Source organism: Lygodium microphyllum, chromosome 24, assembly GCF_053477565.2.
Source record: "Lygodium microphyllum isolate KBCC chromosome 24, Lygodium_microphyllum_v1.1.10, whole genome shotgun sequence".
NCBI lineage: Eukaryota > Viridiplantae > Streptophyta > Polypodiopsida > Schizaeales > Lygodiaceae > Lygodium > Lygodium microphyllum.
The window spans coordinates 133,106,102-133,121,514 of NC_141158.1; the positions used below are offsets into that span (position 1 = coordinate 133,106,102).

Consider the following 15,413-nt stretch of genomic DNA (forward strand, 5'->3'; position numbering starts at 1 on the left):
GGAGGTTGTGAAACATTAATCTCCTCCTGAAGGACACCATTCTAAAAGGCAGAATTTGACGTCCATCTGATAAACTAGCTAGTAGTGGTGGGCTGCAAGAGCCAAATTAAGGCAAATAGTAGACATCCGAGCTGTAGGTGCAAAAGTCTTAAAATAGTCCAAATGTGCCCTCTGAGCAAAACCCTTGGCTACGAGCCTAGCTTTGTGCTTGTTCAAGGAGCCATCGGCAAGGTACTTGGTCTTATAGACCCACTTCACACCTATTACCTTCCGCTTCGGGAGACAGAGAACCAAGTCCCAAGTCTGATTATGCTCGATAGAATTGAGCTTCTCTTGCATGGCGTGATGCCAAATATCCATTGCAAGAGCCTCCTTAATTATAGTAGGCTCATTGGCATGAAGAATTTGCTACATAAGAGCATAGTTTACACAAAGTGAACTATGTTGCTAGGCATGCAAGCAAGCTGAACTGCGTGCACCTGAAGGAGAAGCAGAAAAGTGAGAAACACCTTAATCTTGCATGAGTTGTTAGTACCAATGAGGAATTTGAATAGGCCCATCCTATTGGAAGGGAGACTAAGTAGCTACCGATACCTGCAATGCACCTATGTATGAAAGGGAATCCCCCTTACCAAGGGAAGGTAAATCCTCCACATTTGAAGAAGGCTCCCCCCTTGATGGTGGATCAGCCCTAGAAGACTCTGAAGGGTAGGGTGAAGGGGTGAAAGTATCTGACAAAGAAGAAGTAGCAGTCACGTCTGTCAAAGGTGGTAGGGAAGCCAGAGTAGAGGGTGAAGGAGGAGGGAGAGCTGAAGATGAGGAAGGGGTGCTAATGGGCAACTTGGAAGCAAGGAGAGGAATTGAGGGTGGGGGAGGGTTCGTCGATGACGAAGAATCACCATAACTTTGGGTCCTAGAGTCAATAGCCCTTTGTGATAGTGGTGTAGCTCATGAAGATGAGCTTCTTGGACAGCGAGTCAAGCTTCATCTTCCTCTCTTTCTTGTCCACATGGATAGATGCATCACAGCCAAAGATGCGAAAGTGAGCATAAAGGGCTTTTGACCAAAGAAAGCCTCATAGGGAGTCTTGTCTTGTAACGTAGAAGTCAGGGAACAGTTGCAGATATGAACTGCAACAGCCATTGTCTCACCCCAAAGGGAACAAGAAAGACTGTTGTGCTCCAACATTGCTCAAGCCATCTCTAGTATGGTTCGATTCGCATGCTCCACCACACTATTATCTAAAGGCGTGTTCGGATGGGTATACTCCACCCGAATGCCATGATCCTTGCAAAACTGAGAAAAGAGGTTAGAAGTAAACACTCCACCATGATTTGCTCGTATGCCACGAACTTTGGAGGTGGTTTGTGTCTCCACAAACACCTTCCACTCGTAGAAATGGGAGTACGCCTCGCTCTTGTACTTCAAAAAATAAGGCCACACATAGCGATTGAAGTCATCAATAATCAATATCAAATACTTGGCCTTCCCAAGGGAGGCCGTGCCCATAGGTCTGCAAAGGTCTGTGTGAACCAACTCAAGCGAGGTGTAAGCCCTCCTAGTGGCAACTTGGAAATGAGGTTGTCGATGCTGCTTGCCCCTCAAACAACTAGGGCACAAAGTGTGAATAGGAGGAAATTAGAAAGTCCCTCTACCATCTTCTTTTGAGAAGCTTGTTGTATAGCGTCAAAAGTGAGATGGCCATAACGAGCATACCAATGCAACCTGACCCTCCTAGAATCATGTCCAATGAATGACACTTGTAGAAGCATCATCCATTGTCACTGCATCTTGTGTAAATACCATGCGGGTACCAAGCCGTGTAAGACCATAAATAGACAATAGGTTAAAACCTAAATCTGGTTAATAGAGAACTTGGGCTGAGGAAGACTACTTGTTTGGCAACAAAGAAATAGTCCCCACTCCTCGAACGGGATGATAGAGTTGTCACCAATGGTGTCTGTGCCTCCTTTGGTACTTAGATCCTAAAGCCAATCCCATCTATAGGTCATGTGAGAAGAGGTCCCATTATCAACGAGACAAGGCTTTTCCTGAGCGAAAGAAGGAAGAGTTGTATCCTTCTCGGCAAATAGATACACGAAGAGAGAGATTGTTGTTGTTGTAGGAGCCTTTGTATCCTTTGAATCCTTCTTCTTTGGCTTCAAATGGGGGTACCTTTGCCAACACTTGAGCTTATTTTCCTCCTTATCTCTCTTGTCCTGCTATTGTTGGTCCTTGGCTTGTGCCTTCTTCTTCTTCCCTCCACTTGTACTTGCAATAAATGCCTTGGTGGAGCCAGAACCACTTGCCACAACCTCTTCGAGTCGCTCATCGTGCTCCAAGAAAAGTGGTGAAAGCTCCTCCCATAAGAGTGTCTTGCTAGTCCTCAATGTGATAAGACTGGTGTAGAAGATATTGAATTGAGGAGATGACAGCCAAGTTAGAAGGATCATAGCCATGTCTTCAAAGGATATCATCCGACCAAGAGAGGCAAGCTAACCTCTCATGTCCTCCATCTTTGTGATGTACTTCTTCATAGAGGAGGAATCATCAAAACCAAGCATTTGCAACTTCTTCTCAAGGGAAATCTTGTGGACAAACATCTTTTGTTAATACAAAGATGCAAGCTTTGTCCACACTTCCGCCGCGGTCTTCAATTTGTGAACATACACAAGGAGAGAATTCTGCAAACTCATAAAAAGTAAGGATTGGGCTCGAGAGTTTAGCCGATCCCACAAGGTTGCTCCATCCATAGAAGTCCCATTTGATGGATTCTCCTTAGGATGGGGGATGGAATCTAAAACAAGAGCCCATAGATCGAAGGTGCCTAGGATGCATTCCACCTTATATGACCACAACGAATAGTTCGAACTATTGAGTTTGTCTTCTTTGGGTAATGAAGGTAAGTCAGGCACATGTATCGAGGGTATCAAGGACGGCATCTTCACGTCAGACAAAGCCTTTTGTGATAGATGAATAGAAGGGGGATGGGTGCGAACGGGGGACTCCTCTTGCTGAGTATAATCATGATAATGGCGTCTCTACTCAGAAGAGTGTTTGCTTACAAATAAAAAAAATGCACCTAAACTGCCAAAGCTCCCATATCTCTGTCAGACTCTGATAGGAGCTCACAACTAGGAGATGACAAACTAACATGACTAACATAGGCAAGCTAACAACATGATCAAGTCCACAAGGAGTCCTCCACATAATCTTCTTTAGAGAGGAATTTGGTTACCTCTTTTTCGTAAGGGAAAATCGAAAGTGGCAAGAACTCTTAAGATGTGAAGGCACCTCAAAACAAGGGTGACACCCCTTTCTCAAACGGAACCAAAGAAACAAAACACATCCGGCAGCAACTTCCTAAGAAAAAATAGGTTTGTACACATTGTCAGAGATTAGGCCATGTGGAGAGGAGTATTGTACCAAGTCCCAAGGTCTTCCTCCTAAGAAACATTAGCAAACCACTACGAGTGTCTCCACTGTTGGTAGACAGTCCAATGGAGCAATGCCTTATGTTGTTACCTCATTTGCTCCTGCCTCGCCATTGAATATATGGCACATGGACCCCCTCAGTAGCATGTATCTTTTAGTACTCGTGAAGGATTAGCTGATTGGTCTTCTAGTTCCTTACTCATTGCACTCTTTACATCCATTCCTAGGTCACCCTCTGTAGTTCCATCTAGGACCTCTTCTCCAACTTGTTAGGTGTTTCATTGGTAGCAACTTGCTAATGGATGTATGGGATGGTGGTCACATCCTTAGTCTTTTCTTCTTCAGTCTTCCACTACATTCACTCATACATACAAACTTAGTGCATTGTTTTTTCATTTAGCTCTCATTTTCTATTTATTTTACTTTGGAGCATCTTAATACTGACCTCTGCTTTGTAGATTTTGATCTGTTTTGCAAGGTTTTGTATTTCAGTGTAGGGCTAATATGCAGTTTTGCACTAGTCCTTCTTGCCTTGGAGACTTGAAATGTGCACCATTCCTTTCATGGCTCATCTTCCTAGGAGATTTGCTCTTCTACCAACATGGAGGCTTTCCTGTTCGAGGTGGATTATGCAACATCTCTCTACCAACATGGAGGGCAAAGCCCTCCGAGGTGGATTGTGCAATCTCTCTCTTGATGCTATCATGGCTGTGACTTCTTCCTTGCTCTTCCAATTGGGGTGCTTTATCCTCATCTTCATCTATCATCATGGTTCTCGGCACCATGTGAAGACCAACATCAAGCTCCTCTTCCTTTTTTAGCATCGACATCCAAGGTTGAGAGGGGATTCTTACCCTTCTTGGTACTCTATCATTAAACAGGGAGAAGTTTTAGAGAGTTTCTGTGTACCACATGCAAAACCCTGATTTGGGAGGATCCTTCTCCATCAATAAATAGGTAGGCTGCCTACCATTCAGCCTATCCTTGTCTTGCAGGTTTTGGCCATCAGCTCTCCTTGCATTGGTTGTCCAGCCCCTAATGACTGTCGCTACATGGTCTATGCTGTCACCTAGCCTCCCACTGTTGCTGATGATCAGCTGCCATCATCTTCAATAGGTCTTTTTTGTGTTTTCAAGACTTTTATTCATCAGCCTTTCCTCCGACTAGTGGATGACACACATTGACACCTCCCTCAGCCCACTCCTACGAGAGCTGCCGGACAGCTTTGCCCTTAAGCATTTTGTACATTCTCTCATTCATTCACAACATTGATGCATTTTCTTCAAAGTTCTCTTTTTCTTTGTTTGTGTTTGTGTTCTTGCGTTTTGCGTTTTGAGTTTTGTGTTTTACATTTTGCATTTAAGATTTGCGTTTCTTGTGTTATTGTGTTTTAGTTGTGCTCGTACATTTTGTGTTTTGTCAGTGGAAATGCTAGCATATCTTCACAAATGCATGCCCTAAGCAATGATCACAGAATGGGCTAAGAAGTTATAGTCAAAAAGGTTTATTGGTGTTTAGAACAATAAGGGTTGTTACACACAGGGCTAAATCCCCCGCCCGCCTGTAAAACAGTCTGTGTAATTGTTTACACACCAAATGCAACCCTTGCTAACACCAAAAGTGCCATGTCGTAGTGGTAGTTAAAGCCTAGCCCCTTCCCCATTGGTGAGGGCTCAAATCCTGTTAGGTGCAAGGAAATTTTTAAATATTGAAGGTCTTGTCATCTAGTTAGTGGGCGCGGAAAAAATATTGGGTGGGGGAGATCCCCTGCCGAAAAGTGTCCGTGAACCGAAAAAGGCAAACTGAATCAAATCACCACACGTCAGCCAATGGACACTTTGATTTTTTTGAAAACTGGGCGCAACCCTTGTGTGTAAGTGGCCTAATTCCTGATTGTCTTTATTCTCCTTCTTTATTAATCCCTTAAAGAAACTATTACAGCAGCATCTCCTTGCAACAAGAATTGAAATTTCTTCTCTCTTCAAGAAAGTTTTAGAAGGAGAAACTTATTCTAAGAGCCTCTTTGAGAGGAATGGCCATGGAGGCATCTAGTGTATCCGATTTGCAAAAGCATTTGAGAATTTAGGTGCCTGGTAAGGTGAGGTAATGAATGAAAGAACAATAAAGAGAGGTGGCTGGACCTCACCATCAAGCAAGTGAGTCCCCTTCCTCTTGTGAAGAGATCCCATATTGCCTCTAATAGTGACCTTCATGTGTTGTGAAGCCCATGTGGGTCACCATCAAGTGAGGGATCCTATGGTGGGGTTTTAAGTGACAACTTCCCAGAGCACAGGAAAGCATTGAGTATCTGGAACATTGCGGATATATTGTCCACTCAAGAAGAGAAGAAAACATACTGAGCTTTGGAGGTCAAGACTCTCATCAGCTGATGATTATTTCTGTAAGCCACTATATCTCTTCCTTAAGAGTTTTTTGTGAATGTCTGTGTCTCCAGAAATAGTTTAGAATCATGTGAAGAAATCTCCTACTTGAGAGACTATCACTGCACTCTTGTCACAATGTTTCAGAGATTTTGATATCTCCCAGACAACTGATGAAGAACCAACCTTTGTATTTTCTGCAGTTTTTTCTATATTCTCTCTAAAGCAACTGTGAAGTCCCAAGGTGGCATGAACAAACACCCTTCTGTTTACTTAAATCACAAATTAATGTACCTGGGAATTCAGTTTGAACAATAAACTCTCATATCAACTAGCCTGTAAAACACCTGAGAAAACTGACTGTTGTTGTCACTCACTTGAGCATCCATGCATTTGAACAATTCTGCGTACAGGGATACAAGCACCTAGAATTGACTTCTGAGTGGCTCAAGCCTTACACTGTGATGATGAGTTTATGGATAGAGCACATACTTCTAAGCATCTCTATTACATTGTAATCATTGACTCTTGTGTGTTTTTTAATTGAGCATCCAACACTTCAAAGAGCTTTATCAAATTTTAACAATGAATGTAGGGTTGACCAGTAGGAGTAAAAATGTAGCTCACAGGTTTCTTTAACCATGATTGTTACCTGTATTTTGAGCAAACTGATGAAGGAGATAGTGTCTGGTTAGATTAGCTGTAGTCTAGGATGTGTAATCAAGTTAGAGGTAATCTTTTTCATTATCAGCAGCAAAGCTTTGACTCTACTATATTAGTTGCGTGTTTATTTCTTTGGGTATCCTGTAATTATTGGAGATGAAAGTGATGTATTGAATGATGCCATGGTGAATCCTACCCTAAGAAAGTTTTAGACTGATATTCTCAATTGCCATTCAAGTAACAAGTAACACTAGCAGGGTCAAAAGAAGGCAAGAAGGAAACTAGCTCTACAAAAAATGCCCATCTTTATGAAGATCCAACAAAGCGGCTTTTTGTAATATCTAAGCATTGGTGTTAAAGGATGTGCAAGACATGCACAAAAGGCCATCTGACAGGCTATACCTGAATAGCCAATTGTGTATACTGTAAGAGAGTTCATGTTTTATAGTCTAATCCAAAAACCAAGCCGTAAAGTACACAGTGGTCTTACATGCATTTATGGATCTATAGTTATTTGTTTCATTGTAACCATGACCCAATTGTCAAGCTGTCTATATACCTTTCATACTCCAACTACATCACAAGGGTCTGGATGCATCTTTGCCACAAAAAGTGAAATTTGTGACACCTCTCTCATCAAATTGTGAAAACTAGGACTTCAGTGAGGTACTTTGGTGGCCAAGTTGGGAGATACATCTCTTTAGAATATTACAAAAAGAGGTGTGGCTTATTTTGTCACTTCGTAGAATATGGAGTGCAGAACAAGTGCACTCTATATTCTACTTAGTTACTCTTCACAGAGTTCCTTGTACGTTGTATTTACCTCAGGGGGTTTTTCTCCTAGGTGTTATTAATAGAATTCTCTTTTCTTGAAAAAAAAAAAGAGTGCAGTACAAGTGCTCAACAATCTAGCTAGATCTGAATACCAATCAGATCAAATATATAGAAGGCCTCTCAGGGTGGTCTGAGGGGGATGGGAGAAAGAGGTCATGGTGGGTGAAAGACAGGCTATGGCAACTCTAGGTGTGAGGTAGCTGCTGAATATCAGCTGGCGGTGGGCCTTCCAAACGTGTTGCCTCGTGATGCTGCTGATAATCTCCATCTTTTATCGAGATGCAATAGGCTACAGTACCAATTGGCTGGGCAAGGCCTGAGGTCCACAACTGCACACCAACCAGCCCCAATGATGAAGATTGTATCATGCATCTCCGCTTCATAGAATAGTAAGTGGCATCCCTCGCTGACTGACTGCAGGCAACAAGCACCTCAAGTGACTCACTGACTCTTCAAAACAAGCTTTGATTTGTGAGTAATGAGGAAGAAGGGTATTTCTTCATGAACTCAAAACTAGGTAAGAAGCTATAGGAGAACCTGTAAGTATTCCTACTCTTCCTTTTGCTTCAAATGATTTTATTTCTTATGGTCAATATGGAGTAGACGCATCTTTATCTAATGCTTTTAATGGACAAAAGGTGTTGTCCAGGTCTGTTCGTGAGCTGAGCTGAGAGTGAAGGTGCATAGAGTTGAGAGTAGTAGAGTGAAAGATTGAGTAGGACACTTGATGTTTGGTACAAAGACTTGTGTACCACATTTTAGGTTTTGAATATATGTAAAGTACAAAGTACAATGGTGTGTTCCACCCGAACACGGTAAAAGGCACGGTGAGCCTTTATTCCCAACAACCTCCCACCTAAAGGTAACGTGCTTGAAGGTAGATGAAAGAATCAACTAAGTGTATGTATGTACAAAGTTGAAAGACACATACTATCCAACCCCCATCATCTGGCGGCAATGAGCAAACCGCTCGACTGGAAGACTCTTCGTAAGGTCTGCAGGATTATCATCTATATGTAGCTTGACAAGCTCAATGCCTTTGTTGTCAAGTACATCCCTGATGAAGTGATACTTTACCTGAATGTGCTTTGTCTTTGCGTGAAAGACGAGATTCTGTGCTAGCATGATAGCACTCTTACTGTCACAGTGGAGAATGGGAACCTCTGTAATCCCAAGCTCTGTCACCAGATGTGAAAGCCATAAAGCTTCTTTGCATGCCTCTGTGACAGCCACATATTCTGCCTCTGTAGTAGATAGTGCAACACACTTTTGTAGCCTAGATATCCAAGAGATTGCTCCTCTTGTGAACATAAACACATATCTTGAAGTAGACTTCCTGCAGTCAGGATGGCCAGCATAGTCTGCATCCGTGAAATCGACAACAGATTACTTCTGCTTGCCAAAGCAGATACACAAATCCTTTGTGCCCTTAAGGTATCTCATAATGCCCTTTAATGTATCCCAATGCTTTTTGCTAGGATATGCCATGTATCTGCTAACCACTCCCACCGCAAATGCAATATCAGGACGTGTAGCAACCATAGCATATATCAAGCTACCAACCGTTGAAGCATAGGGTATCTTGGCCATTTCAGCCTTTCCATCATCTGATGTGGGGTTGTCGTCTACACTAAGTTTCACATATCGAGGCAATGGTACATTGATAGTTTTCCCTTTTCCCCCTCCCCCCCCCATATTGAAATGTTGCAGAACTTTGGTAATATACTCCTGCTGTGACAGACAAAGAAGACCCTTTGATCTGTCTCTGAGTATATGCATGCCAAGAATGTGATTTGCCTCACCAAGATCCTTCATATCAAAGCTATTGTGTAGACTTTGCTTCAAGGAGTCCAAGGCATGAACATCCTTGCCTGCAATTAGCATGTCATCCACATACAATACCGAGAGAATAAGGCTGCCATCTGATGCCTTCTTGATATATAAGTAGTGATCAACTTGAGAACGATGAAATCCCTGAGATTGCATGAATGTATCAAAATTTTTATACCATTCAGGTGGTGCCTGCTTCAGCCCATACAGACTTTTGTTGAGTTTACATACCATATGCTCTTTTCCCTTTGCAACAAAACCATCAGGCTGCTACATATAGATCTCCTCATGCAGATCACTATGTAAGAAGGCGGTTTTCACATCCATTTGTATGAGTTCCATGTCCTTAGATGCAACCGAGCCCAAGATGGTTCGCAAAGTAGTCATTTTGACTACAAGAGAAAAGATTTCATCAAAATCAATTCCATGTTCTTGCTTGTATCCTTTAGCAACGAAGCATGCCTTGTACTTGGACAAAGAATCAGAAGTGACTTTCATTTTGTAAACCCATTTGCAGGGTAGCACTTTTTGTCCTTTTGGCAAATGTACCAAATCCCAAGTGCCATTCTTCGTGAGAGATTCCATCTTTGATAGTGTTGCTTTTGCCATTTCTTACTATTGTGTCTATCCACTGCTTCCTAAAAGCATGATGGTTCACCAAAATCTGTTAACATGACATAATCAGCCACATAGTTTACTCCATGAACAAATCTATTTGGCTGTTTTTGTACTCTGGTCGACCTATAGACCTAGTAGTCAATATTTGCTGGCTGTTCAGCCTGTAAATCTGCATTAACAATTTGTTGTTCTGCAGGTATAGTTGGGTTTAGGTTGTTCCAGGTGCACATGTTCTTGTTGAATCTGTGGGACATCATGGGCAAGATCCTACTGATCATTTATAGCATCATTCCCTGCAATTTTAGGGACATTTTTAGTAGGTATTTGCTGTTGTCTAATGGGCATTCTTTGTTGTCTTGTTGGTACATCCTCCTAGAATACAACCCTTCGGTCCTCCTCTGTTCTTTCGGGCTGTTTGTACATGCGATCTTCTCGAAAGATGACATCATTGCTGCATACTACTTTTATTTTCTCAGGATCCCATAATCTATACCCCATTTGACCTTGATCACCATATCCTAGGAAAATACATTTACAGGACTTTGGCTCAAGTTTGTTGCGTTCTTCCTTATGTATGTGCACAAATGCCTCGCAACCAAACACTTTAAAGGTATGTGCATAAATGCCTCGTAGCCAAATACTTTTAAGGTGTGTATACGAAGGTGGCTTGTGGCTTGCCCGACCACACTTCTTGGGGAACCCCCCCCCCCAAACCCGAAAAGACCTGTTTGGTGACCGATTAATCAAGTGTATGGCTGTCATAACATCCTCTGCCCAAAAACCATGGGGTAAAGCAACATGTGACAGCATTGTACGGACCTTGTCTTGAATGGTCCTATCCATACGTTATGCAACACCATTTTGGGGCGGATTATGAGGCAATAAGCTCCCTTTTAATCCTTTTGCTGTCACAAAAGTTTTGAGAGGCTTTAGACACATATTCCCCACCATTGTCAGAGCGAAAGTCTTGTTGGTTTGATTTTCAGCAAGTGCCAGGAATCTTTTAAATTTATCCAAGGCCTCTTCTTTGCGACAGATTGATAGCCTTCATCATCTAGTTGCCCAGTGCTTATGAAGCTCTTCTTGAGCTGAGTTACATGTCTCACATTATGCAAAACAAACACGGAGCCATGTTGAAATTCGAGTTTCACACTACCAATGCTTGCAATTTTACATGCATAGTTATCCCCCAAGTGGACAACACCATGTACAACACCAGTGTAGTGGGAGAACCACTCATGATGTGGTGTGACATGAAAGGACGCACCTAAATCAAGTATCCAAGTGTGAATATTTGCAATTTTGCATGCATAGTTATCCTCCAAGTGGACAACACCACGTACAACACCATTGTAGTCAAAGAACCACTCATGATGTGGTGTGACATGAAAGGATGCACCTAAATCAAGTATCCAAGTGTGAATATCATCCTTAGAATCTGCAATCAATGCATGTGCATCCAAAGAAGAAGCTAGAAGTACATCACCATCACTGTCATTATCATGAGTGACTACATTAACCTCTTCTATTTTCACATTGCTCTTTTTGACAAGCTGGCTGCCCTTGTTTTCAGCCTTGTTGGCTTCATTGTTTTTGTTTTTGCCCTTCTCTTCCTTTAGTTGAAAGCAATCCCTTTTGTAGTGCCCCTTTTTGCCACAATGATGGCACTCCACATTCTTTCCATGAGATTTGCTGCATGCTCTTCTTTCAAAATTGCTCTTATGTTGAAATCTACCTATAGTGTGTAATGCATTTGAAGCCTTGTTTGCTGAGTTATGCTGCCTATTGAGTTCTCCATTAGCTAAGAACTCTCCACATCAGAGTATAATAGTTGAGCATTCGAATTACTCAAAGTTGTCCTGAAAGTATCCCAACTTTCAGGTAGAGTGCATAGCAAGAAGCTAGCTTTGAACTCTTCATCAATATGAAAATCCAAAGCAATCAGTTGACTGAAAATTGAGTTAAACTCATTTAAATGTACAGACATGATTGTACCCTCTTTCATGCAAAAGTCCATCAGTTTTTTCAGCCAATAAACCTTGCTGGCTGCACTTTTCTAAGCATACAATTCTTCAAGCCTTTGCCACATTGCATATGTTGAATTCAGCTTCTCAATGTTGAAGAGCAAGTTTTCTGACGTTGAGAGCTCAATGGTAGAGTGAGCAAGCTTGTCCAAGTCATCCCACTCGTCTTGTTCCATGTTTGTTGGTTTGATTCCCTTTGTTTTGATGGGCTTTACATGTTTCTTCTGCTCCAAGACATTATAGCATTGTTTCTGCCAAATTGCAAAATTATGGGCACCTTGAAGCTTCTTAATGTGTAAAAGATTACTGATGTCACTGTTTCCAGCCATGATTTGCAGTCCCAAATTGACTAACCAGTCACCAAAGGCAAGCCCAAATATGACACAAGTGACCATAGTGCACAAAAGTACCAACCAGCAATGAAAATCCCAAGATTGCAGAAATTTCAGATCTGCAAATGAATTTTCAGAATTTAAAAATGTTGTTTGCTGCACTCATCAAGCAATTTCTGACACAATTAGAGACCAAGCCAACAGTTACATGTGAAACCCCCAAAATTTCACTGCAATTTCTGCTCCAAAGGCATTCGCGAACACATATTTGACAATTTGGGTCAAAAGCCTCAAATTTTTAGAGGACAATCTATCAAATTGCATCAATTCAAGTACCCAAGTGCATATACCAAGCAATTCTTGCAGAAATTGATGAAATTTTGCAAAAGCCCCAATTTTTTCAGGCCCAATGTGCACAAGTTTCACTGCAATTGAAGAAATTTCACTAAAATGTGAAAAGCCCCAAAATTTCACAAGCAAATGTGCACTGATTTTGCAATTTTTGATTCAGATTGTCCATGTCTACATTAAAGTTCCCAAATCCAGGAGAAGTTTGAATTTTTTTTCGGTTAGGTTTGCACACTATGCATGTGTGTGCAAACATTGAGTTGTGGAGAGGGATGAAATTGAAATGAAGTTAAAAAAAATGACAATGTTGAATGTTAAGTATGGTTCGTGTCCTGCCTGGTCATGGCCCTCACGGGTGACTTGTCGGATAGGTCATCGCTTGTCCCATTGGAGTACTGTTGAAGCCTGTCTTGTCCGATCGCGTCCCGTTCGCCGTGTGCCTGCAACATGTCTCGTTAGCATTGCTCGTCCACGCTGAGCATGTCGCCTTGTTGCTTGGGCCTTTGGTCGCGTCACAGACACTGAGCTTAGTCACGTGTGATCCAGTTGGTTGCGTGCAAGTTCCGTTTTTAGCCTGCGCTAACCTGTCGTTTGTCAACTGCCTCTCTTGCACCTGCCGAACACTAACGACTGGTGTTTGAAGCTCCTGCTTGCTTGTCACGTGGCCTAACGACCGTCACTAGCTTTGGGAAGTGCGCACAGCCTGTGAGCTCTGATACCAATTTGTTGTCCAGGTCTGTTCGCGAGCTGAGCTGAGAGTGAAGGTGTAGAGAGTTGAGAGCAATAGAGTGAGAGAGAGAGCACGACACTTGATGTTTGATACAAAGACTTATGTACTACATTTTAGGTTTTGAACAGATATAAAGTACAAAATGAAAGGGTGCATTCACACTCAAACATGGTAAAAGACACGGTGAGCCTTTATTCCCAACAAAATGAACCTATGATATTTCCCATAACATCCATCACAAATTCATTTGGGCTCCCATCCCTCTCTCTCTCATCTTCCATTGCACCTTCCTTCCCGCTTTCATTAAGTGCACCACATTATCCACCACTACACACCACACTGGGGGGTTTAGCTTATTTAGGCATAGCGTTAAGGACCTCTACCTACCCATTTTCAAATGGTGTACCTGTGATGGAAGCTCGACCTTCCACACATACACTTTCAAGCTATCCCTTTGGGAGTGCATTTCAAACTTGAGTGTGTATAGTGTGGATCGTTTGGTACTGTAGTTTGCCTCTATGGCACTACCTAGTGAACCATCCGATCATTTTGTGGAGCCGAGCCAACATTTGGACAAGGCTATCGTGTCCTCGTGGCTCCACCTACACCTACGGTATCATATGGAGCTATGTCCATTGTGGTACCTTTGCAACAATCGACACTTGTTAGACATCAACAACCTATTTTTGCCTAACCACCTTTATCTCCTCCTACTTATCTACCACCACCATCTTATCCTATCTATCCATCTTCCGAGACACCTGATAGTTTTAGTTTCTCTTGCGCCAAGCATATATTTAATGATAAAACTTGTTTCAATAGGTCAAACTACACTGCTTGGTCAAATTTGATGAGGTATGTCTTAGACTCTCAGAAACCTATGGGATTTAGTGCAGGGGTTGAAACCCCAACCCGATCTCACTCTTGTTCCATATGAGGTCTTCTGCTCATGAAAGATTTGTAATGCCTCTACTACTGTTGAGCTTATGTAGGGCTTGTTCCTTGAGTTTTACTCTCAGCTTCAACATTTAGACTTAGCATCCGAGTGTTGGGTACACTTAATTTATCACTATGCGGCTCGGGATAGGACCTCGACATAGAATCCGTTACATCAATTTGAATCATGAGCTCCAAAATTTCAAAATCACAGACAATGATGACTTGAAAGTCAAGTTGGCTGAGTATCAATGTCTCCTTGCCGAGTTTTCAACCACTGGAACCCTTAAGTTCTCTAATGATCGAGTTATTCTATTCCTTAACAAGTTGCTAAGCAAATATTTCCATTTTGTACAAGAAGTGATTTCATAGCCTTGATGCCGACATTTTGTAAGTTTGAGTGTCAGCTATTGCGTCACACATGATTGTTCAATCAATTTCATAACATGTCCTCGATAGAGGGGGCAATAGGGCAAGGGCACACAAAACTCAAATCAAAATCACACCATGGCTAGTGAATCCCAAGGAACCAATCAATCTACACTTAAACGTGGATGGTAGAATGTTTCTAAAAAGAATAGGTATTGTCAACATTGTCAAAAGGTTGGCCATTATGATGACGAGTGTTAATCTAAGGGAAGAGGCACACATCCAAAATTGAAGAATCAGACCCCCACACCCTAGTCGGGTAGCCCCCAACAAGGGAAGAGGGTGGTGGCAACCCTTTAAAGGGGCAATGGTGAGGCCAAACCCACACTGCCATCAGTTGGCTATCACAGTCAGCAAACTACTCAACTTCAGAGAGTGTCTGACTGGTGTACAGAGACCCACATCATCTCCTTAGAGACATTGGATGCGACTCTCGTTCACATCTGTGTTGTATACTGATGAGGTGCTTGCAGGGGGGCCTACTTGCCACAGATGAGCACGTTAGTACCCGTTTGGCTTGTGGACAATGGAGCTACCTATCACACGACTCCTAGAGGACATTTTTGTTTTCCAAGCCCCTACAGCCAGGAGTGTCTGTGTAGAAAACAACTCCTTGATTAAGATTCAGGCCCAAGGTCATGCTAGTTTTTGCACCGACCTAGGTCCTGATCTCGCTTCGCTGGATGATGTCTATTATGTTTCCCCAGCTTGGAGTCAACTTATTGTCCATTTAGCAATTTTGCTAGTTGGAGCGAGTAGTTTTCTTCACTGTGACCACAATGGAGGTTCTAGACTCTTAGATTAGTTTACTGATTGGTCACGGCATGCCACAACCTAATGACCTTTACTACAT

At 42.3% G+C, this 15,413-nt stretch overlaps 1 protein-coding gene across 8 annotated transcripts in view; it reads right to left on the minus strand.

The window, feature by feature from the left end:
• Positions 1-15,413, minus strand: part of LOC148015669 (uncharacterized) — a 160,394-nt gene that overhangs the window by 71,956 nt on the left and 73,025 nt on the right. For all 8 annotated transcript variants that reach the window (XM_087665044.1, XM_087665043.1, XM_087665040.1 and 5 more), the window contains one exon: positions 6,164-6,219. In XM_087665044.1, coding sequence (XP_087521170.1) covers positions 6,164-6,219 — 56 coding nt within the window. The remainder of the gene's footprint in view (positions 1-6,163; positions 6,220-15,413) is intronic.